The sequence below is a fragment of the Tamandua tetradactyla genome, chromosome 5 (assembly GCF_023851605.1).
Source record: "Tamandua tetradactyla isolate mTamTet1 chromosome 5, mTamTet1.pri, whole genome shotgun sequence".
In the NCBI taxonomy this organism is placed as follows: Eukaryota; Metazoa; Chordata; class Mammalia; order Pilosa; family Myrmecophagidae; genus Tamandua; species Tamandua tetradactyla.
Genome location: NC_135331.1, coordinates 179,342,147 through 179,366,141, shown reverse-complemented (window position 1 = coordinate 179,366,141; position 23,995 = coordinate 179,342,147). Strand labels below are relative to the sequence as shown.

At 34.7% G+C, this 23,995-nt stretch overlaps 1 protein-coding gene across 7 annotated transcripts in view; it reads left to right on the top strand.

The window, feature by feature from the left end:
- CEP85L (centrosomal protein 85L) overlaps positions 1–23,995 on the top strand; it is a 165,916-nt gene that overhangs the window by 108,792 nt on the left and 33,129 nt on the right. For all 7 annotated transcript variants that reach the window (XM_077162757.1, XM_077162756.1, XM_077162755.1 and 4 more), the window contains one exon: positions 19,534–19,651. In XM_077162757.1, coding sequence (XP_077018872.1) covers positions 19,534–19,651 — 118 coding nt within the window. The remainder of the gene's footprint in view (positions 1–19,533; positions 19,652–23,995) is intronic.

Here is a 23,995-nt window from a genome sequence, read left to right as displayed (position 1 = left end):
CCTTTCCTTCCAGTTTGTATAACACATTCCTCATTTCCTTTTAGGGCTCCGTTTGGAAGTATCGTTAGCATCCATACTTCTACCAACAGTCTCTTGCAGGCAATCTAGGCTTTTCCTATCTAGCACCCCACATTTCTTCCATCCTGTTTCCATTCCCCAATTCCAAAACTGTTTACACATTTTTGGTATTTGCAATAGTAGTACCTCACTCTTGGCAGCTGAAGCAAATACCATGTGATGGATTGTTTAAACAATTGGTAATTTATTAATTCATAGTTTTGAGGCTGGCAAAAAGTCCAAATCAAGGTGATGCTTTCTTCTTGGGGCTGGCTTCCAGTGATCCTTGTTAGTCCTGGGCTCCTCTGTTACATGGCAGTGCACATGGTGGCCTCTCCTGGCCTGTTGGTTTTATTCTGGTATTAAATTCAACTTACTTCTCAAGGCCTGGTCTTCTGTCTGAATTTCACTTCACTTATAAAGGACTCCAGTAATAAGATTAAGAGGTATCTTAATTGATTTGGGCCATACTTTAACTGAAGTAACCTCATCAAAATGTCCTCCTTATAATGGGTTTACACCAACAGAAATGGATTAAATTTCTGGGGTACATATACATCCAAACCACCAAATATGTTAAGTAAGATAATTAATTTAAGAAAGATGAATTTCCAGAGAGTCTTCTACTTTATTTCCCATTGACGTGCTTGAATCATATTGGCAAGTATTTATCGTCATTGGCCACTCCAGCTGATCTTTGCATTTGCAATAAATAAGTGAATAATCTATAGATTACTTCGTGCAAACATAAACATCCTTTTGCAAACATAAGCATCCTTCTCCAATCCGTTACTGGAAGTCTTAAAGAGATCTTGCCGTTTTCTAGGACTGTGCCTCTCAGGTCATGAGATGTCTGATTTCTAACAAGTATTTCTTATTGTTGCACAGGTGTGTCCTAATTATGTTGCCATCCCCCTACTCACCAATCCTTATCATGGTTTCTCTTCCACTTATCGTGGTTTCTCTTCCACTTTTTTTAGGTGATATATTATATTTCTCAGCTTTTATTTTTAAAATAAATTAATATTACATATGTTTTTTAAAAAATGAATGTTTAAGAAAATGGAACTTTAAGAACACAGTAGAGAATTAAGGATAGCATTCTTATGTATTTAACACATTTTTGCAACCATGAATGAATATGATAATTAATAATGATTAAGGTAGGCTATTGAATATAAGTTAGGACACCAAGACAGCCAAGGCACCAGGATAGCCAATAACTTTAAATTTTGTAAAAGTTCTGTGTTTCACTGTACAGCTGTTTTGTCCTTGAAGCCTGGCTTTCCTTAATTCCATTTTTTTTCCCTCATATGATTTCCACCATGGAAATGGTGGGAATGTAAAATGATGTAGCCACTGTGGAAAATGTTAGACAGTTCCTCAAAAAGTTACACATAGAATTGAAAACATATATTCACAGAAAAATGTCTACATGAGTGTTAATAGAAGCATTATTTATAATTGCAAAAAGATGGAAACAACTCAGATATCATCACATGAAGAATGGATAAACAAAATGTGATATATACATATAATGGGAATTTTATTTAGCAAATAGAAAGGAATAATGTGCTGATAAATGTTACAACATGGATGAACTGTGAAAACATCCTAGGTGAAAGAAGCAGACACAAAAGGCCACAATTTATGATTCCATATTTATCAAATGTCCAGAATAGGCAAATGTTTTGAGACAGAAAATAAATTAGTGGTTTCCAGAGACTGGGGAGAGGGAAAATGGAGAGTAACCATTAATGAAAATGGGGTTTCTTTATGTTTTGATGACAGTATTCTGGAATTACATAGTGCTGTTGGTTGCAAACCTTGTGAATATACTAAAAACCACTGAATTCACACTTTAAAAGGGTAGGTTTAATGGTATGTGAATATCTAAGAACATAATTGGAAATGGTAAGGAATGATTATGAAAAATAGAGAATTATCAGCTGCTTCATCATTTTGGGGAAGAAAGCAAGTAGTTTTATGGAACATTATTTTCTCTAGGAAGGAATGTCTTTGTTCTACTAGAAAGTGAAAATAAAAGGTTTAGGTGAAATTTTTCTTTTTATAGATAAAAGTAGTCCAGTAGGAAAGTCACTGTTTTATCTCAACACATAACTGACCTTGGAGAGCATTTGGCCCTTTAAATTTGCAAAAGGATGTGCTCCCTTTCTATAACTCTAGAGAAAAACATTCTGTCCATCTATACTTTTTTTTTGGTGGAAGACAGTGTATATCTTACATTGACTGATGATAACAAATTTCATCTGTTTCACAATAAAGGGGGAGGGCTATCATAATGATTGGGCAGCTTCTGAACTTATTGCTACAAGGAAGATTTAGTTTCTTTTCCACATATAGAGGATTAAAGGCCAATGTAACATTTCCAATGACTTCAGTAATTTGTTCTTGAGAATGTAAGGACCCTGATAGTGAATTCTTTGCAGATAAATAGTCATTAGGAAATTTTGAAACTCCTAAGTAACTTTTCGGCCTTTTCTCTCTTGTACTTTGATACCAAAACTGTTTTCTATGAAATGAACCATTTCAAAATGCTTAATAGAAAGTATTTCCTGAGATCCATTACATGAAAAGAAAAGGATCTGTCTCCAAAAATAACACACCTTTTTGCCTCTCTCATATTTTACAATTAGAAATTAAATTTGTGCCATTCTAATTCTGTCTCTGGATCAGGTGCAGGATTCCTGCATTTCTAGCCAGGTTCAGCGTCTCCTCTGGTGACATAGGAGTGCCCATTCTGGTCAAGACCCCACCATCTGCTTCATCAGTTCCCAGGTAGAAGGAAAGGCCTTGGCGTGTTAAGTATTGAGAAAAAGCCCCAGCTTCCAGCTTTGTTTTTGGAGGATATTTTTGCTTGATAAAAAATTTAAGGTTTGCAGATACTTTCAACACTCTGAAGATATTACTTCATTGTCTTCTGGCTTCTTTTGTTTGTCTTGAGAACTCATTCAAAAGCCTTATTGCTGCTAAATTGAATGTAATATTTATTATTTTGCTGATTTTTTTCTCTTTGTTTTCCAACAGTTTTACTATAATGTACTTACGTATGGTTTGCATGATTTTTCTTACAGTTGGTAGCACTTCTTGAATCTGCTTTGATGTCTTTCATCAGTTTTGGAAAATTCTCGCTTATTATCTCTTCAAATATTTTTTTCTACTTTATTCTCTCTTTTTAGTCTTACTGCGACTATAAACACGTATATGTTAGACCATACCATAATTTCTTAAATCTTTGACCTTTCATTTAGTAAGGAGGGAGGAAGGGAGAAAAGACATAATCTTTTAAATGTTCAATTCAAGAAGCCAGTAAAAAACTAGTAAAGCTAGAAGAGAACAAAGGAAATAATAAAAATAAGTGCAGAAATTAGCAAAATAGAAAAATCAAGCAGTGGAGGAAAAAGAAAATAAATGCTGTTATTTGAAAAAATTAACCAAGTAGCTAAAACTCCAGATCTACTACTAATCAGGAAAAAAAAAAAGGGAAAGGTTCAAAATATTAGGAATAAGAAGTGATATAATTATAGATATTTTAAATCATTAAAGTATAAACAATTTTATGTTTCTAAATTTGAAAACATTGAAGAAAATACGTGTTTTTTAGGAAAATATAAAATACTTGGGGTCCACGGGTGGTTTAGTGGTAGAATGCTCACCTTCCATGTGGGAGACCTGGGTTTGATTCCCAGACCATGCCCCCTCACCACCCCCCCCAAGAAAAAGGAAAAGAATACTGTGATTGACTAAAAAAGAATCAGAAAATCTGCTGATGCCAGTAATATTAAAGTTATTTGATCAGCAATCATAAGTCCTCAAGACCCAGATGGTTTCACAAACAAGATTTACCAAATTTTCAAGAGACAGATCATTTCTATTTTATATAAACCATTTCAAAAAGGAGATAATATCCCAAATTATTTTACAAACCTAGGATAGTCTTGCTAAAAAACAAGACAGAATAAAAGAAAAAAACTAATAAACTAATGTCACTAAAGAACATGGGTGCAAGTTGAATCCAGCTATATTTAAAATAATAACAGTAATAAAAATAAAACATGACTAAATAAGATATGTTTTCCAGGAATGCAAAATTGAATCAATATCTGAAAAATACGTCACTGTAATACCATATTAATAGATTTTAAGAGGAGCTATTTGATCATGCATAGCCAGCCTATTTAATCTGCTAAAAGGCATCTATTAACATGCAGCACACATCTTGTTTGTTTCCCATAAAAGAAATGCCGCTGAAGTTAAAAAACAAACAAACAAGATTGTCCATTATTGATCCTTCTGTGTGACCCAAACTTAATGCAATTGATGAAAAAGTTGTAAAATTTGAAGCATATAGAACTATGCTTACTTCTAGACAATAGCATTGTCTACATAGAAAATCCAGGAGAATATATAGGGAAAGCATTAGCACTAATGTGATATAGAGTCAATATTCATAAGTTGATAAACTTGCTATGACACCAATAATAATCTATTTGAAAAATATAATAGAAAAATTTACTATTTGCTGTAACAGTGAAAGCTTGAAGAACTTAGGAATAAATGTAAGTTGTATGATTTTTTTCCTGAAAAAAATTTTTAAACATTGAAGGTAATGAAAAAACCCTACTAAATGGAAAGATATCATATGTGTGGAGTGGAAGACACAATAGTATAAGGATGATTTTTCCCAAATTTATTTATAAATTCACTGAAACCCACTAAAAATCCCAACAGTATTCTTCATAACACTTGTCAAGTTCTTTCTAAAATTATATTGAGGGCTATGAATAACCAAGACAATTTTGAGGAAAAGCAAAAAATAGAGGGCTTGCCTTATTAAATTTGAAAATATACTATGCAGCCACCTAGTCAGATGATTGTGGTAATTGGCTTTGAAAAAGAAAAATAGATTGAAACAGAATAAGTCTTTGTATAATTGAAAATTATAGACAAAGATGTTAGTTCAGTTCCAGGAAATAGATAATTCATTCATTAAGTGCATATTTGTTGAGTGTGTACTATATCCCAGGCACTTTTTTACGTGCTGGGGATACAGCAGTGGACAAAACAAAATTCTTATATTTTATGTGGGGGAATGCAAAAGAACGTAAATAAGGGGAAAAACAGTATATTAGATGGTGGAGGATGCTGTAGAAAAATAAAGGGGGCGGGGGTGAGGGGGAGTGGCCATGTTTTATTTAAAGTGGTTAGAGCAGAAATGACTTTTAACCTGAAGGAATTAAGAGAGCTTTTCATGCACATAGCTAGGGTAAAAGTATTGCAGACAGAGAAGAGCCTTTGTAAAGGCCTCAAGTAGAAGCAACTTGTGGAGCGCTCTAGGACCAGCATAGAGGCCAGTATGGCTAGAATGGACTAAATGAGGGTGTGATAGGGAATGAGGTCAGAGAAGTAGCAGGAGACCAGAAAATGTAGGATCAAGACTTTGACCTTTTACCCAGAAGTGGGAAGCCATTCTAGGCAGACAAATGATGCTGCCTTAAATTTTAAAAAGATATCTCTCTATTTCCTGTATAACGAAGAAACTTATATGGGTAAAAGTATATAAGCAGGGAGACTAGGAGGCTACTTCATTTTTAATCCAAGTGAGAGGTGATTGTGGCATGGTGGTAGTGGTGGAGATGATAAGAAATGGTTGAATTTAGGATATATTTTAAAGATAGAAACAATAAGATTTGTTGCTAGATTGGTATGGGAGACAGAAGCCCAAGCACTTGGAAAAATAGTTGTCAGTTACTGAGATGGAGAAACCAGAAGAAGGAACAGATTTTGTGCTGGGGCTGTCAGTGATTTAGTTTTGAACATAAGAGGAGATCTCAAATAGCCAGTTGCACTTTTGCATCTGGGTTTCAGAGGAGATCTCTCTCTCTCTCTCTCTCTCTCTCTCTCTCACACACACACACACACACACACACACAAGATTTGCAAATAATTTCTTTCAGATTTTGGCTTGTTTGTTTTCATTCTCTTAACAGTGTTTTTCACACAGCAAAAATTTTAAATTTTAATGCAGTCCAGTTTATCAAATCTATTCCATTAATCTATTTACTGGTGATACCACACTGTCTGATTATAGTAACTTTGTAATAAGTCTTGAAGTTAAGTAGTACAAGTTCTCAACTTTGTTTTTCCTTTTTAAAAATTGTTTGCACTATCCTTGTTTATTTGTATTGCTGTATCACTTTTTTAAATTTTTAAATTTTAAACTAATAACATACAAATATGAACATTCTTACCATTAGATCATTCCATTCTTGGTATATAATCAATAACTCACAATATCATCACATAGTTGTGTATTCATCATCATGATCATTTCTTAGAACATTTCATCAATTCAGAAAAAGAAATAAAAATAGAAAAAACTCATACATACCATACCCCTTATCCTTCCCTCTCATTGACTGCTAGTATTTCCATCTACCCAATATATTTAAACCTTTGTTTCCCCTGTTTTTTTCTGTACCCCTTACCACTCCCTTTCATTGATCACTAGCATTTCAATCTACTAAATTTAACATTTGTTCCCCCTATTATTTATTTATTTTTAATCCATATGTTTTACTCATCTGTCTATATCATGGATAAAAGCATTAGACACAAGGTTTTCACAATCACACAGTCACATTGTAGAAGCTATATCATTATACAGTCATCTTCAAGAAGCATGGCTACTGGAACACAGCTCTACATTTGCAGGCACTTTCCTCCATCCTCTCCAATATACTTCAATTAAAAAGGTGATGTCTATGTAATGTGTAAGAAAAACCTCCTGGATAACCTTTCAACTCTGTTTGAAATCTCTTGGCCATTGACAGTTTATTTTGTTTCATTTCTCTCTCACCCTTTTGATGGAGAAGGTTTTCTCAATCCCTTGGTGCTGAGTCCCAGCTCATTCTAGGACTTCTGTCCCACTTTGCCAGGAAGGTTTACACCCCTTGGAATCATGTTCCACATAGAGAGGTGGTTGGCAGTGAGTTTGCTTGTTGTATTGGCTGAGAGAGAGAGGCCACATCTGAGCAACAAAAGAGGTTCTCTCGGGGTGACTCTTAGCCCAGTTTTAAGTAGGCTTAGCCTATCCTTTGCAGGGATAAGTTTCATATGAACAAACCCCAAGATTGAGGGCTCAGCTTATTGCTTTGGTTATCCCCACTGCTTGTGAGAATATCAGGAATTCTCCACATGGGGAAGGTGAATTTTCCCCCTTTCTTGCCATTCCCCCAAGGGGACTTTGCAAATACTTTTTTATTCAGTGTTCAAATCACTCTGGGATTTATTGGGGCATCACTCTGGACAAACCTACAAAATCTCATGCCCTACTCAAGGTTCCATGTATTTATGGTGTTCATTTAAACTGTCCACATAAGTTATATTAGAAAATGCACTAATCAAAATATAAATTTTAGCTGTATCACTTTTAAAATCATCTTTTCTGTTTCTACAAACATGATATAATTCTCCACTGATTTGGGTTTATAGTTTCTGGCAGTATAGTTTGGTAGTTCTCAATATGCAGGTTTTGCACATCTTTTGTCATATTTCTCCCTACATATTTGTTTTTGATGCTATTGTAAATGGCAATTATTTCAATTTCTGTCATTCATTTTATGTACATAGAAATTATATTGATTTTTGTATACTGATTTTGTATCCTACAACGTTTTTAAATCTAACCTGTTAGTTCTAGTAGCATTTTGGAGTTTGCAAATGATCTTCTATATAGAAGATCATATTTGTGAATAAATTCACTTTTACTTCTTCTTTTTCAATATGATGTCTCTTTATTTCTTTTTCTTGCCTTGTTGAACTGAATGGAACCTCCAGTACAATGCTAAGGTTATCTTGTCCCTGATTTTTTTTTAGAGGAAAGCATTCAGTCTTTCACCATTAAATATGATGTTTACTGCAATTTTGGGGGTAGATGTCCTTTTTAAGCCTTAAAGTTTCCCCCCTCTTCCTGGTTAGCTAATCAATTTTTGAATGTAAAACCTACCTTGCATTCCTGGGATAGGTCCCATTTGTCATGATTTTCCTTTCTATATCTTTTTGGGTTTTATTTGCTAAATTCTTTATAAAGAATTTTTATATCTATGTTCATGGGAGATAACTGGTCTTTGTAGTGTTTTTTTTTTTTGTAATGTATTTGTCTGGTTTTAGTATCGGTAGTGCTAGCCTTGTGGAGTGAGAATAAGTTTTGGGAAAGAATGTGTATAGAGCTGGTGTTATTTCTTTCCTAAAAGTTCAGTAGAGTTCTCCAGTGAAGTTATCTGGACCTGCTTGTTCTTTTTTTTTTTTTTTTTTTTTAACTATAAGTCCAATTTATTTAATAATATAGTGCTATTTAAGTAATCTATTTCTTTTTAATTGAACGTTAGTAGTTTGAGTCCTTCAAAGAATGTATTTGCTCAGTTTATCTTAGTTGTCAGATTTATCACCATAAATTGTTCACATTGTTTCTCAAATTCTGTTTCTCAGAAACAATGTGAACAATTTTTTATTATCAAGTTTTGTTATTAAACAAGTTTTTATTATCCTTATTTTTATTTTCTGTAGTCTGTAATGATGTTACCTTTTGCATTCCTGGTAACTGTAATTTGTCTTTTTTTCCTGATCAGTATAGACTACAGGTTTATCAATTTTGTTAGTCTTCTCAAGAAACAGCATTTTATATCATTAATTTTCTCTGTTGTTTTTCTGTTCTCAAGTAATTATTGTTATCACCTTTATTAATTCTTCTATCCTACTTTGGGTTTCATTTGTTTTTCTTTTTTCAAGAATCTTAAGGTGGAAGCTGAGATAATTGATTTGAGAGCTTTTAAAAAAATTTTTATTGACAAAAATCTTCACACACATACAGTCCATACATGGTGTGCAATCAATGGCTCATAGTATCATCACATAGCTGTGTATTCATCACCATGATCATTTTTGGAACATTGGCATCACTCCAGAAAAAGAAATAAAAAGAAAAGAAAAGACTCATACATCCCATATTCCTTACCCCTCCCTCTGATTGACCACTATTATTTCAGTCTACCCATTTTATTTTACCCCATTTCCCTTATTGTTTATTTATTTTGTGTCCATATTTTTTACTCATCTGTCCATACCCTGGATAAAAGGAGCTTCAGCACAAGGTTTTCACAGTCACACGGTCACATTGTAAAAGCTAAATCGTTATACAATCATCTTCAAAAACCAAGACTACTGGAACATAGCTCAGCTGTTTCAAGTACTTCCCTCTAACCACTCCAATACACCATAAACTAAAAAGAGATATCTCTATAATGTATAAGAATAACCTCCAGGATAACCTCTCAACTCTGAAATCTCTCAGTCACTGATGCTTTGTCTCATTTCTTTTTTCCCCTTTTGGTCAAAAATGCCTTCTGAATCCCATGATGTCAGGTCCTGGCTCATCCTGGGAGTTCTGTCCCACATTGCCAGGGAGGTTTGTACCCCTGGGAATCCTGTCTCATGTAAGGGGGAAGGCAGTTAAGTTAGTTCACCTGCCGAGTTGGCTTTTGTAGGATTATTTTGGTTTTAAATCTCCCGTCTTGCTATTTTTTATTGTCCCATATGTTCTTTGCTTCCCTTTGCCTTATCTTCGAATAGCTGAATTTTGTTATAATTCCATTTTATCTCCTTTGTTTATTAGCTGTAACTCCTTGTTGAATTATTGTTGAGTTTGTATGTTATAGTTGGTTGCCTTAGGGTTTATGGTATACATCTTTAAATTATCACAATCTACCATCAAGTGATGTTTTACTATTTCATATATAATATAAGAATCTCATAACAGTATACTTCCATTTCTTCTCTCCAAGCCTTTAACCTTTGTCATGCATTTTATTTCTACACAAGTCATAAACCCTGCAATACATTATTATTTTGGTTTTACACAGCCTCGTATCTGTTAAAGAGATTTAAATAGCAAGAAAAACTATCTTATGCTCATTTGACCAGATATTGTCATTTCTGTGTAGAAATACTGTATCTGTTGTATAGATCCAGGTTGTCATTGTGTCATTTTTCTCCTCCTTGTGAAAGTGTTTCTCCATAATCTTCTGTAGTTGAGTTATGCTGGTGATGAGTTCTTTCCATAGAAGTCTTCATTTCACTTTTGCTTTTGATTCTTTTCCAGTATAAAGTATTCTGTATTTTATACAGTTTTAAAACTTTCTCTTGGGTAAAAAATAAGTTAATTATTTTGCCTTCAGTTTAATTTATTAAAATTTTGTACTTTAAAGTTGTTACTCCACTGTCTTCTTGCTTGCTTTATTTCCGATGAGAAATCTGCTGTCCTCTTTACTTTTGTTTATCTGAATGTGATTTATCTTTTTTCTCTGGCTACTTTTAACATTTTCCCATAAGCACTGATTTAAGCCATTTGATTATGATGTTTCTTGATTTGGTTTTCTTAATGTTTCTATAATTTGGGTTCACTGGGCTTCTTGGATCTGTGAGTGTATCATTTTCATCAACTTTGGAAAAATTTTGGCCAATTTTCTACAAATATATTTTCTGTTGCCCCTCCTCTCTCTCTTCCTCTCAGGGATTCCAGTTACATCTATATTTGTTCTCTTAACATTGTTCCTGTAGCTCATTGATGCTCTGGGTTTTTGTTTGCTTTTTTTTGTATGCGTGTTTCTTTTGGGGTAGTTTCTGTTACTTTGTCTTTAAGTTCAATCATCTTTTCTTCTGCAAAATCTAATCTGTCTTTAATCTCATCTAGTATATTTTTATGTCTTTCATGTCTCTACTTGTGTTCAAGCTTTTTAGTTGTAAAGTATAACATATATACACAAAGAAAAGAAAAAAAAAAAGCAGCAGTTTCCAAAGCACACTTCAACAAGCAGCTACATAACAGTTTCCAGGGTTTGTCATAGGCTACCATGCCCTCAACTCAGATTTTTCCTTCTAACTGCTCCAAAACACTGGTGGCTTTATCAGAGTTATAATAGTGGAATCACACAGTATCTGTCCTTTTGTGCCTGGCTTATTTCACTCAGCATTTATGTCCTCAAGTTTCATCCGTGTTGTCATATACTTCTGGGCCTCATTTTGTCTACATGCAGCATAATATCCCATCATATATATATATACATATATATATATATATATATATATATATATATATATACCACATTTTGTTTATCCACTCATCTGTTGATGGGCAACTGGATTGTTTCCTTCCCCTAGCAATTGTGAATAGTGCCACTATGAGCATTGGTGTGCAAATGTCTGTTTGTGTCACTGCCCTCAACTCTTCTGAGTCTATACCAATTAGTATTGCCTGGTCATAAGGCAACTCAGTATTTAGTTTTCTGAAGAATCACCAAACTGATTTCTGTAGCGACTGAACCATTTTACATTCCTACCAACAATGAATAAGTGTTCCTTTTTCTCTGCACCTCTCTAACATTTATAGTTTCTTGTTTGTTTAATAACAGTCATTCTTACAGGTGTTTGAGATATCTCATTGTTGTCCTAATTTGCATTTCTTTTATAGCCAGTGATGATGAGCAGCTCTTCATATGCTTTTTAGCCATCTGTATTTGCTCTTCAGAAAAGTGGCTGTTCATTTGCCCTGCCCATCTTATGACTGGATTGTTTGTTCTTTTGTTGGTAAGCTGTGTAATTTCTTTATGTACACAGGATATCAAGCCTTTATCCAATATATGGTTTCCAAATATTTTCTCCCATTGAGTTGGCTGCGTCTTCAACTTTTTAACAAAGTCCTTTGAGACACAGAAGCACTTGATTGTAAGGAGTTCCCATTTGCCTATTTTATTCTTTCACAGCTTGTGCTCTAGGTGTCAAGTTTAAGAAGCTACCTCTTATTACTAGATCTTGAAGATGTTTCCCCACATTTTTTTCAAGAAGTTTTATGGTACTGGCTCTTACATTTTGGTCTTTGATCCATTTTAAATTAATTTTTGTATAGGGCGTAAGATAAGAGTACTCTTTCAGTCTTTTGGCTATTGAAATCCAGTTCTCCCATGCCCATTTATTGAAAAGACTCTTCTGTCCCAATTCAGTGGATTTGGGGGCCTTATCAAAGATCAAATGTCCATAAATTTGGTAGTCAATCTCTGCAGTCTCAATTCTGTTCTACTGGTCAGTCCTTTGTCTTTGTGCCAGTACCATGCTATTTTGAACACTATGCTTTATAGTAAGCTTTAAAGTCAGAAAGTGATAGACCTCCCAGTTTGCTCTTCTATTTTAGGATATCTTTAGCTATTCAAGGTCTCTTTCCCTTCCATATAAATTTGTAACCAGTTTTTCCAAGTCTTCAGAGTAGATTGTTGGGATTTTTATTGGCATTGCATTGAATCTGTAGATCAGTTTGGGTAGAATTGATATCTTGGTGATATTCAACCTTTCTATCCATGTGCATGGAATGTCTTTCCATCTATTTAAGTTATTTTTTTAATTTCTTTTAGCATTTTTTTTTTTTTTGTAATTTTCTGTATATAAGTCCTTGACATCACTGGTTAGGCTTATTCCTAGATACCTAATTCTTCTGGTCGCTATTCTGAATGTAATTTTTTCTTAGTTGTCACCTCAGGTAGGTCATTGCTTGTGTATAGAAACATTACTGACTTTGCACATTAATCTTGTATCCTGCCACTTTGCTGAATTTGTTTATTAGCTCAAGTAGTTTTACTGTAGATTTCTCAGAGTTTTCAAAATATAGGATCATGTCATCTGCAAATAATGAAAGTTTTACTTCTTCTCTTCCTATTTGGAAGCCTTTTATTTCTTACTCCTGTATAATTGCTTCAGCTGATACTTCTAATACAATGTTGAATAATAGTGGTGACAGTGGGCATCCTTGTCTCCTCTCTGATCTCAAGGGGAATGCTTTCAGTCTCTCACCATTACGTATGATGCTGGCTATAGGTTTTTCATATATGCCCTTTATGATATTGAGAAAGCTTCCTTTGATGCCTAGCTTTTGAAGTGTTTTTATCAGGAAAGAATGCTGGATTTTCTCAAATGCTTTATTAGCACCAGTTGATATGATCATGTGATTTTCCCCCTTTTGATTTGTTAATGTGCTGTATTATGTTGATTGATTTTCTTATGTTGAATCACCTTTGCATTCCTGGTATAAATCCCACTTGATCACGATGTGTAATTCTTTTAATGTGGCGTTGGATATGATTTACTAGTATTTTGTTGAGAATTTTCACATCTGTGTTCATTAGGGAAATTGGTCTTAGTTTTCTTTTCTTGTATCATCTTTATTTGATTTTGGTATTAAAGTGATGTTAGCTTCATAAAATGAGTTAGGCAGCATTCCTTTTTCTTCATTTTTTTTGAAGAGTTTAAGCACAATTGGTGTCAGTTCTTTTTGAAAAGTTTGATAAAATTCTCCTGTGAAGCCACCAGGTCCTGGGCTTTTTAATGTGGGAAGATTTTTGGTGATTGATTGGATCTCTTTACTTGTAATTGGTTTGTTGAGATCTTCTATTTCTTCTTGAGTCAGAATAGGTAATTCATGTGTTTCTAGGAATTTGCCCATTTCATTTAAGTTAATCTAGTTTGTTAGCATATAGTTGTTCATAATATTCTCTTATGATTTTTAAAATTTTTTCATGAGCTGTTGTAACAACCCCCCTTTCATTTCTGATTTTATTTATTTGTGTCCTCTCTTTTTTGTTCTTCATTAGTCTAGCTAGGGGACCATCAAGTGTATTATTTTTCTCAAAGAAACAACTTTTAGTCTTGTTGATTCTTTCCATTGCTTTATTGTTCTCCAGTTTATTACTGCTTTACTCTTTATTATTTTTCTATTTTATTTGCTCTGGGGTTAGTTTGCTGTTCTTTCTCTAAATTCTTCAGGTGAGCAAGTAATCCTCAAGTTTTGCTTGTTCTTTTGATTATTATTATTATTATTTTATTATTATTATTATTATTTTGACATGTACAGGCTTTGGGAATTGAACCCGTGTCTCTGGCATAACAGATGAGAATTCTACCACTGAACTACCCTTGCATAGCCTTGTTCTTGTTTTTTAATATAGGCATTTAGGGCAGTAAATTTCCTTCTCAGCACTGTTTTTGCCATATCCCATAAATTTTGATATGTTGTATTCTCATTATCATTTGTCTCCAGATATTTAGTGATTTCTCTAGCAATTTTTTCCTTGACCCACTGATTATTTAAGAGTATGTTGTTTGATTTCCATATATTTGTGCAAGCTCTGGTTCTTTGGTGATTATTAATTGCGAGTTTTATTCTGTTGTGATCAGAGAAAGTGCTTTGGATAATTTCAATCTTATTAAATATACAGAGACTCAGTTTATGTCCCAGTATGTGCTCTATCCTAGGGGGTGTTCCATGTGCACTAGAGAAGAATGCATATCCTGGTGTTTTGGGATATAATGATCTATATATGTTTATTAGATCTAATTAATTTATCTTATTGTTTAGATTCTCTGTTTCCTTGTTGATCCTGTGTGGTTGTTCTATCTAAAGTGGAGAGTAGTGTATTGAAGACTCCCACAATTACTGTGATATGTCTGTAGCCACCTTCAGTTTTTCCAATATGTGCCTCATGTACTTTGGAACTCCTTGATTAGGAGCGTACACGTTTATGATTGTTATTTCTTCCTGATGGATTGTCCCTTTTATTAACATGTAGTGTCCTTTTTTGTCTCTTATGACCTCTTTACATTTAAAGTCTATTTTGTCTAATAGTATAGCTACTCCTGCCTTCTTTTGGTTACAGCTTGCATAGAATATCTTTTTCCATCTTTTCACTTTTCAGTCTAACTGTATCCTTGAGTCTAAGATGTGTGTCTTGTAAACAGCATAGAGATGGATTTTGTTTTTGATCCATTGTCAGTCTGTATCTTTTAATTAGTAAGTTCATTCCATTAACATTCAAAGTAATTACTGTGAAAGTAGTTCTTTATTCTATTGTCCTTTAGTTTTTATTTGTCAGATTTGCATATTATTTCCCTTCTCTCTCTTTTCCTTTAAGTTACCTTTACTCATATTCTTCAATTCTGTGCCCTCCTCCAGACCTCCTCTCCTGTTTTTTTTTTTAATCAGCTGAAAAGTGCTCCCTCTTGTAGAGCGCGTCTCTTGTTGATTAGTTCTCTTAATCTTTCTTTATCTTTGAAGATTTTAATCTCTCCCTCAATTTTGAAGGATAACTTGTCTGGATAAAGAATTCTTGGTTGAAAACCTTTCTCATTCAGATTCTGAAAAATATCATACCACTGCTTTGCTTCCATGGTGCCTGTTGAGTAGTCTGAAGTCAGTCATTTGTGTTTTCCCTTGTATGTAATAGATTGCTTTTCTCATGCTGCTTTCAGGATTTTCTGTTTCTCGTCAACACCTGACAGTCTGATTAATATGTGCCTTGGAGTGTACTTTGGATTTATTCTATTTGGAGTTGGCTGGGCCTCTTTGATGTGCACATTTGTGTCTTTTTATAAGGGTTGGGAATTTTTCTCCAGTTATGTCTTCAACTAACTTTGCTAACCTTTTGCTTTTCTCTTCTTCTGGGATACCAATAATTCTTATATTTGTTCGCCTCTTGTTGTCCATCATTTCCCTAAGATCCAGTTGCATTTTTTTCCATGCTTCTTGCCTTTTGTTCTTTTGTGAGCTCTAGTTCTGTTGTTCTATCTTCTAGCTCTCTTATTCTTCCTTCTGCTTCTTTGAATCTCCTATCATGTGTCTCCAGTATATTTTTTATTTGTTCTACTGTATCTTTAATTTCTGTGAGATCTGCCATTTTTCTGTTTAACCTCCTGAATTATTCTTTATGCTTTAAAGGATATCTTCCTGATATCCTTTATTTCTTTATAAATATCCTTGAGTCATTGTTCCGTATTCTGTGTCCCCTCTGGAATTTTGATTTGGTTGTTTGGCTCTGCCATTTCTGCTTGGATTTTCATGTACTTTCTGTTGTGTTCTGGGTGTTTGTTTATTTTGATATAGTTATTATGCAAGCTGGTTTCCTTCACTCTTCTAAAGTTTTGTATTTACTTAGTTTTTGCTGCGTGTTTCCTTTTACACTTTGTCAGTTATTCCCTGCCAGATCAAGTTCTGGGTCTCATGTAGGGGATACAGTTCAACTTAAGGGACTATTATAAGGTAAGCCAGGGTGTAGGGGTACTCCAGTGGCAGAATGGCTGGCTAGCATGCAGGAGACCCAACCTGAACTCCTAGCCGCATCCAGCTAACACATGGTGCTTGAGTCTCCTCCTCCCTCAGCCCCACCCCTCTAGTCCAGAGTGATTCCAGGCTGGCGTGCTCAGCAGAGGGGCTGCTCCACCAGAGGGTTACCCTGTCAGGGGCAGCTGACTGGTGGGTCTCTGCTAGGTGGACTGGGGAGCTAGACAGTTTGTGGGGAATCAGCTGATCTGCAGCACTGGTGGGCCTGTCAGATACCACGACTTGGGCTGGCTATTCCCACACCTGAAGGGGTCATCACTCCCCTATCCCAAGGGCTACCCTTCGGTGAACAATCACTGGCCTCTGGGCTCCCTTCAGGCGCTGCCCACTGCAACCGCATGGGAAGGTTCCCACCAATCAAAGTTTGCACTCTAAATAATAGGTCTGGTCCCATAAGATTGGATCAGGATAAGAACTTGGCTTTTCTGGGGTCCATAATAGTTTCAAACTGGCACAGCACCTTGTCCTGGCCTCTCTCTTCTCTTCCGGGTTCTGTTGATGTTCAGTTTCTGGCTGCTCCTCTGTGGCTTTTTCTCTGTCTGAATTTCATTCTCTCTGGCACAAGCGCATAGTCTCATTCTTTCCTCTAGCTTCTTGAATGTATGGAATGCAGTTAATTTAACGTTTTAATGTCTTTGTCCACTATTTCAATTACTGTGTCAGTTCTGGTTCAATTTTAGTTGATTGGTTTTTCTCCTCCTTATAGGTTATATTTTTATGCTTCTTTATGTGCCTGGTGACATAATGCTGGATATTATAAATTTTAACTTGTTTTAGCATATATTTATTTGTATTCCTGAACTTTGTCCTGATAAGTTATGTTACTTGAAAACAGCTTCATCATTTTTGGGTATTGATTTTTAAGTTTTGGTAGATGGCACTAAAGCTATTTTGTTCTAGGGTTACTTCTTCCCCATTCCTGAGGCAAAACTCATAGAGTTTCTCAACTTTGATACTATGGACATTTTAGATCAGATAATTCTTTGTTGTGGGGGTCTGTTGTATTCATTTTAGATATTTAGTAGCATCTCCAGTCCCTACCTGCTAGAGGCTAGTAGCATCCTGACCCAGTTGTGGCAATCAGAAATGTTTCCAGATGTTGCCAAATTTCTCTGGGGGTTGCCATCACCCCCACTTGTGAACCACTGCTAACCTATGCCCTGCCAATCATGGGATTTTCCTCTTTGGCAATAGGGAACTGGCACTATATGAGGCACTGGATGAGTCTCAGGCACTGTTCTCTCTAATCTGTTGGTTGGCCCCTATGCCTTAGGTAGTTTCCTTATGCATTATAAATTAATTGGTACCCAGTGGAATAATCAAGAATGATCCTCTCCAGAGCTCCTGAGTATTGCGTTTTTTTCTCTCCTTTCCATTACTCTGCCCTGCAAATTCTAGATCCTTTGATTTCTCTAGATTTCCAGCTTTGTTTCTTCAACTCAGGGAGACTGCCTTCTTTGTGGTGTGACTTGAAGACTTCCTCCCAGCATTAAGTTGGGTGATGGATTGTAGAGCTCATTTGAGAAGTGTTTCCCATCTCTTAGAGATCACTGTTCTTCATCGTTTGATGTCCCATGTTTTAAGAGCCTTTGTTTCCTATATTTTGTTCAGTTTTTGAATTGGTCCAGGAGGGAGGGCAAATTGGTTTCTGCTATTCTATCTTGGTTAGAAGAGAAAGTTTTCTTTTCCTTTTAAAGCTGTACATTATTTACAAAGTAGTAATTTGATTAACCTCTCTTATTGAATCTGTTTTCCATTTCATGTTTTCTAAATAGATTTTCTTACAGCGTTTTAGTTTGCTCAAGTTGCCGAAATGTAATTTACCAGGTGTGGGTTGGCTTTTACAATGGGGATTTATTAACTTCCAAGCTTACTTAAAGTTTTGAAGCTGAAAATTTCCAAGTCAAGGCATCATCAAGACGATAACTAGACTCTGGAGACAGGCTGCTGGTGATCCTCAGCTCCTCTGCCACATGGCAAGCACATGGCGGTTCTGCTGGTCTCACCCTTCTCTCCTGAGTTTTGTTGCTTTCAGTTCTGGCTCCTCCCTCTTTGACTTTCTTTATCCATCTTCTGTGTCTTTTTCTGTTTTCTGTGTCTTTCTGTTTTTCACCGTCTTATAAAGAAATCTAGTAAGAGAACTAAAACACACCTGGAGCATACCTCAACTGAAATAATCTACTCAAAAGGTCCCACCCACAATAAGTTTGTACCTACAGGAATGGGTTAGCTTTACTAACATGATTTTCTGGAGTACAAACAGCTTTAAAATCATATATAGCATACATTTTAAAAATAAAATTGATACTGAGGAGAACTCTTTAATGTAATCTGCAACCCAGAACCTACCTTGTTCCAAAAGTTACTTTGAAAATAATTTCAGAAAAGATCAAGCTATTTTTTTTACTCACACTAATCATAAATCTTTAAAGGTTCTTCTCCTGTATAACCTTATTGTAAGACTTGTTATTAAATTTTTGAAGAGTAGAGATAGTATATATGAAGTTCTTAGCATGATGTCTACACATAATAGTCTGAATATATGAAGATACATATTCAGAGTTCAGTGACTTGCTTAAGGTAAGCTATCAGCTGCTGAAGCAGAATTTGAACTTCAGTGTGTTTGATTCCTGGACATGAGGCTGTATTACTAAATGAAATTGTCTGAGTTATCCAAAGATGTAAGTGTTACTGCATCTTTGAGTTCTCCCTCATTGGTGATGTTTATGTGCAGACTCTACAATCTGGGATGTTGTAGAGAAGATATTGGCACACAATGGTAATTGGGCTGGATGATCTTTATAAAATTCTTTCTACTCCAGATGAGAGTCTCAAGAGTTTAAATTGCTACTAAGTGTTGGGCAGAGTTTGGATGAATGAAAATAGTAATTTTAAGGTAAAGGCATTCCAGGCTGAGGACATAACACTAAAAGTTAAGTAACAAGATGAAAGAAAACAAAGCCTGAAGTGTATTCTATAATAGACTAAATCTGTATTCTATAAAATGCCAGAGGCACTGATTAATATAAGTAAAATCTTACTGTATTCTACATATCTTATAGTTCTGTGGTTTTTAAAAAAATTCCCTACAATTAAATTGATAATACTTTTAATTTTTATGTCAAATTATTAAATTACTAAATGTTCTGATTGTCACTACCATTGCAACAAATTTAAATGGAGACTCTCTTTTAGAAAAGTATATTCAATATAATGTGATCTCCATTAATGTTTTACAGGCAGAAGCAGCAAATTACCAACCTTCATGAGAGGATAAGGGATAATGAATTACGAGCACAACATGCCATGTTAGGACATTATGTAAATTGTGATGATTCTTATATGACTAGTTTGCAGGTAAGACTACAGAATATTTTGTGGTTGTTGTTTTCTTAGTAAAGCATGGGTTAATAATCTTAGCTTATGAAATTGGAAAAAGTTAATTTTTAAAGTGATAATGCGTTCATATAGTTCATATTTATCTACATAGTTAAAGGTGTTCAACTTCATAATTCTTTTTCTCTGAATTGTCTTTTCATATCTGTTGCTTATGTTTCTGTAGGGCTTTGAGTTTTTGCTTATCAATTTTAGGAACCTTGTATATATAAAGGAGATTAGCTTTTTGCCTATGATTTGATATGCAAATGTATTTTCCCAATTTGTCATGTTATTTTCTTTCCGTTTAACATCACGCTATTTCTTTTTCCATTATCAAGTCTTTCTGATTTTAATGAGCATTTTATAAATGAATACTGCCTTTACAAACAAGTCCATTCAACAAAAGTTATGAAACATCACACTGTGCCAAGCACTAGGACTGCAAAAGTGAAGAGCAGTTCTTGCCTTGTGGATCTAAAAGCTTACAGAAGGAGATCATAAAGGAAAGCACTTTTATCTGTTTCTTCAGAAATTATGTCCACTATGGGTAAGGAAATGTTGGCTGTAGGAATACAAGTGTGAATGAGATTGGTTTTGTCCTCAAGGAGTGTAAAGTCTAATGGGAATAGAGGCATAGGATCGGTGAGGCTTTATAACAAAATTCTAATGGGTACAGGTACAAGAATCTGTTAAACCTGATGACAAAATCCATATGGCTAGAAAGACTAGTTTCCCCAATTAGTACTCTTCTTTATATCTGTATATTAAAAATCAGGAAATACTGAGAGATCAAATAGCTAACAAACTTACCTGAGGCTGAGGCATTGGATATAGGGATTCCAGTTATTTTTTTGTCTTATTACTAATACATTGAAACACCTCGTTATTATTTGGTCTCATCTAAGAGTTCCTGTCACAAGATAGCAAGGCTCTGTAGTTCTGAGATTAATAGTGTACAGTTTTTTGAGTGTGGTACTTATATGCTATACAAATTTGCTTGATAACCATATTTTTAGCATAAGCAGTCAATTTTTCCGTGTAATTCCTCATCCTGAATAATGATTTTACTTGAAATTAAATTTTACCAAAGCATGTAAAAAATATGGTGTAACTGAAAACTGAAGACACATTTTCTTGATATAGCACCAGGCCAGTAGAGGGCTCTCCCAGTCTGCAAAGACAGGTAAAAAAGTATGTGGAAGGATATAGAAAAGGGGCTGCCAAAAATACTAGAATGTTTTAAAATCATGTTGGGAATTAAAACATGGTTGAGAAATTTGACTTTAAATATATGGGCAATTCATAAAAGGTAATACAAGGAAAATTCTGAGTACTAAAAGGACATGATAAATGTTAAAGATAAACTCATATTTAGTTAGATATTGAAAAAATGGCAAGATTAGCAGAAACAACAAATACAATAAAATTTTTCTTTAACAAAGGAATTTTTTACATAGGACCTACACACAACATTTTTTATGCACAGCATTTTATATATGTACATTTTTCTTGTCCATAGTTTGTCCTTTCTATTGCATATTAGGCAAAGAAAATTTACTTTTAAAATTCTGTGTATTCTAGATTAAATAAATTTGTGAAATAAAAAATGTTTTTTGTGTGAATTTATACACAAAAATATTTATTTTTGAAGTAACTTCCCTTTACCTATTTAAAACAGATCACTCAATTAAAATGACCTGAGAAGGGGACATCTCTAGATCTCATAGGTAGAAAGTACAATTTTGCTGAGATATATTCACATACCATATAGTCATCCAAAGTGTACAATCAGTGGTTCATAGTATCCACATCATACAGTTGTACATTCATCACTGAAATAGATTTTTGAACATTTTCATTACTCCAAAAAAGTAAAAATAAGAATAAAGATAAAAATTAAAAAGAACACCTAAAATATCCCATATCTGTTATTCCCCCTATTATTTATTTATTTTTTGTCTTTATTTTCTTACTCATCTGTCCATACACAGGATAAAGGGAGTGTCAGTCACAAGGTTTTCACAATCACATGGTCATATTGTGAAGCTATATATAGTTATACAATCACCTGCAAGAATTAAGGCTCTAAAAAATGGATTATTTTTAAAAGTTTCAGATATTTCTTTGTAGCTATTCTAATACACTAAAAAACTAAAAGGGATATCTATATAATGCATAAGAATTACCTCCAGAATGAGCTCTCAACTTTATTTGAAATCTCTCAGCCACTGAAACTTCATGTTGTTTCATTTCTTTTCCGCCTTTTGGTCAAGAACGCTTTCATAATCCCATGCTGCCAAGTCCTGGCTTATCCCTGGGAGTCCTATCTGACGTTGCCAGGGAGATTTCTAAACCTGGAAGTCATGTCCCATGTAGGGGGAGGGCAGGTAGTTTACCTGCAGAGTTGAGTTAGAGAGAGAGGCCACATCTGAGCAGCAAAAGAGGTTCTTTGGTGGTGATTTTCAGGCATAATCATAAGTAGGCTTATCTACTCCTCTATGAGAATAAGTTTCGTAAGGGTGAGCCCCAAGGTCAAGGGCCTGGCCTATTAAATTGGTAGTCCCAAATGCTTGTGAGAATATTAGGAGTGCCCCAGGTAGGGACATTTATTTTTTCTACTTTTTTCCCTAAATCCCTTACGAGGACTTTGAAAATACTTTATTTTCTGCTCAAATTACTCTGGGGTCTACCTGGGCATCATACTTATCTGTACAAACCAACAAAATCTCACTCCCTATTCAAGGTACTATGTAATTATAGCATTCAGATAAACTGACCATACAAGTTAAATTAGGTAGTGTGCTATAGAAAATACAAATTTTTCATGAAATAAACATCTCTTCCCTTTGGTCTCACACGGATATTGAAGTTTTAAAACACAGTCACTATCATCCTTTACCCTTTAGTCTGATTTACATGAGTCCTAATTTGGTCAGCTTCATATCTCTAATTGAAGTCTTATCTCTTTTTTCAGCCATTTAGACAGTTGTTGTATGGGAAAATGTTGACTTTCATAGCTGCAGAATTCTCTGAGTCTTAGGTGTCACACAGATACCTGAAGTTCCAGGGAATGACCAAGTTATACATAAAGAGCTCAATATCTCAGAACTTAGAAATAATCATTACAACCCAGTAATAGATGTGACTGTTGTAAGAGCTTACAATCTTGGAACCTTTACAGTAAGCCTTCCGCTGATAACCTGTGCTTTTGAATATAATTCTTAGAGTTTGCATATTATAGTTAGTCCATATTAGAGAGGCGTTATAGTATTTGGCTTTTTGTTTCTGGCTTGTTTCATAACGTATTGTCCTCAAGTTTGTTCACCTAGTTGCATGCCTTACAACTTCATTCCTTCTTGCAGCTGCTCAATATTCCATTGTATATACACCCTTCTGCTCATCAGTTGATAGTATTGGGTCTTTATCCTAAAATGCAAAACTTCCTAGATTGTTTTCATAGTAGAATCAGTAGGCCCAAAGAGTGTTTGTACTTATAATGCCTTATACCAAAATTCCAACTCCTGGATAACAGACCTTTATGGAAAAACGAAATGTGATGGACCCTTTATCCTTTTGTTGTCTGAAATGTGCTTTTGAACTTTGAAAGGGCCAAGTTGAATAATATTTAATCTTAGATACATTCATTCTTATTTAAGCTTCATTGATGCATCATTCCTTTTTTTCTTTCAGTTTTATGTTTTCTCTCCATTTATATCATCTTATATATTTCTTTTTCCCTTAAACTTTTTTTTCTACCACCAAGTCCTTTTGATTCCAAATATTTTATAAGTGAATCCCACCTCAACAAATGAGCCCATTCAAGAAAACAGCTATACATTTGCTGTGCTGAATGCTGGGGCCACAAAAATGAAGAACAGTTCCTGTCTTTATGGATTTCAAAACCCACAGAAGGAGACATATAGGAGAACATATTTATCCATTTCTTCAAAAAGTATTTGTATTCACTATGCATAAGGCAGTGTTTATGCCCAGGGAATATAAATGTGAATGAGCTTTTTCCCTTGAGGAGTATACCGTCCCATGGGGAACACAGACAAACAGTCAATGACATAATGTTAGAAGTGTCCAAAGGAGTTGTATGTGAAATTCTATGCCCGCACCTACTAAGAAAATATAAACCATTCTTCCAGAGGTCAGCTCAGGCTTGAGAACCTGATGAACTAAAAGAATTGAGCCAGGTAAAGGGCGTGGTTAATACACTATGTGAAGCATAGTGAACATCTGAAGAGGCCCAAAGGTAGCAAAAGAGTTAACGTGTTTGGAAAACTACAGATTATTCGGTGTGGATGGAAGTAAAATAAG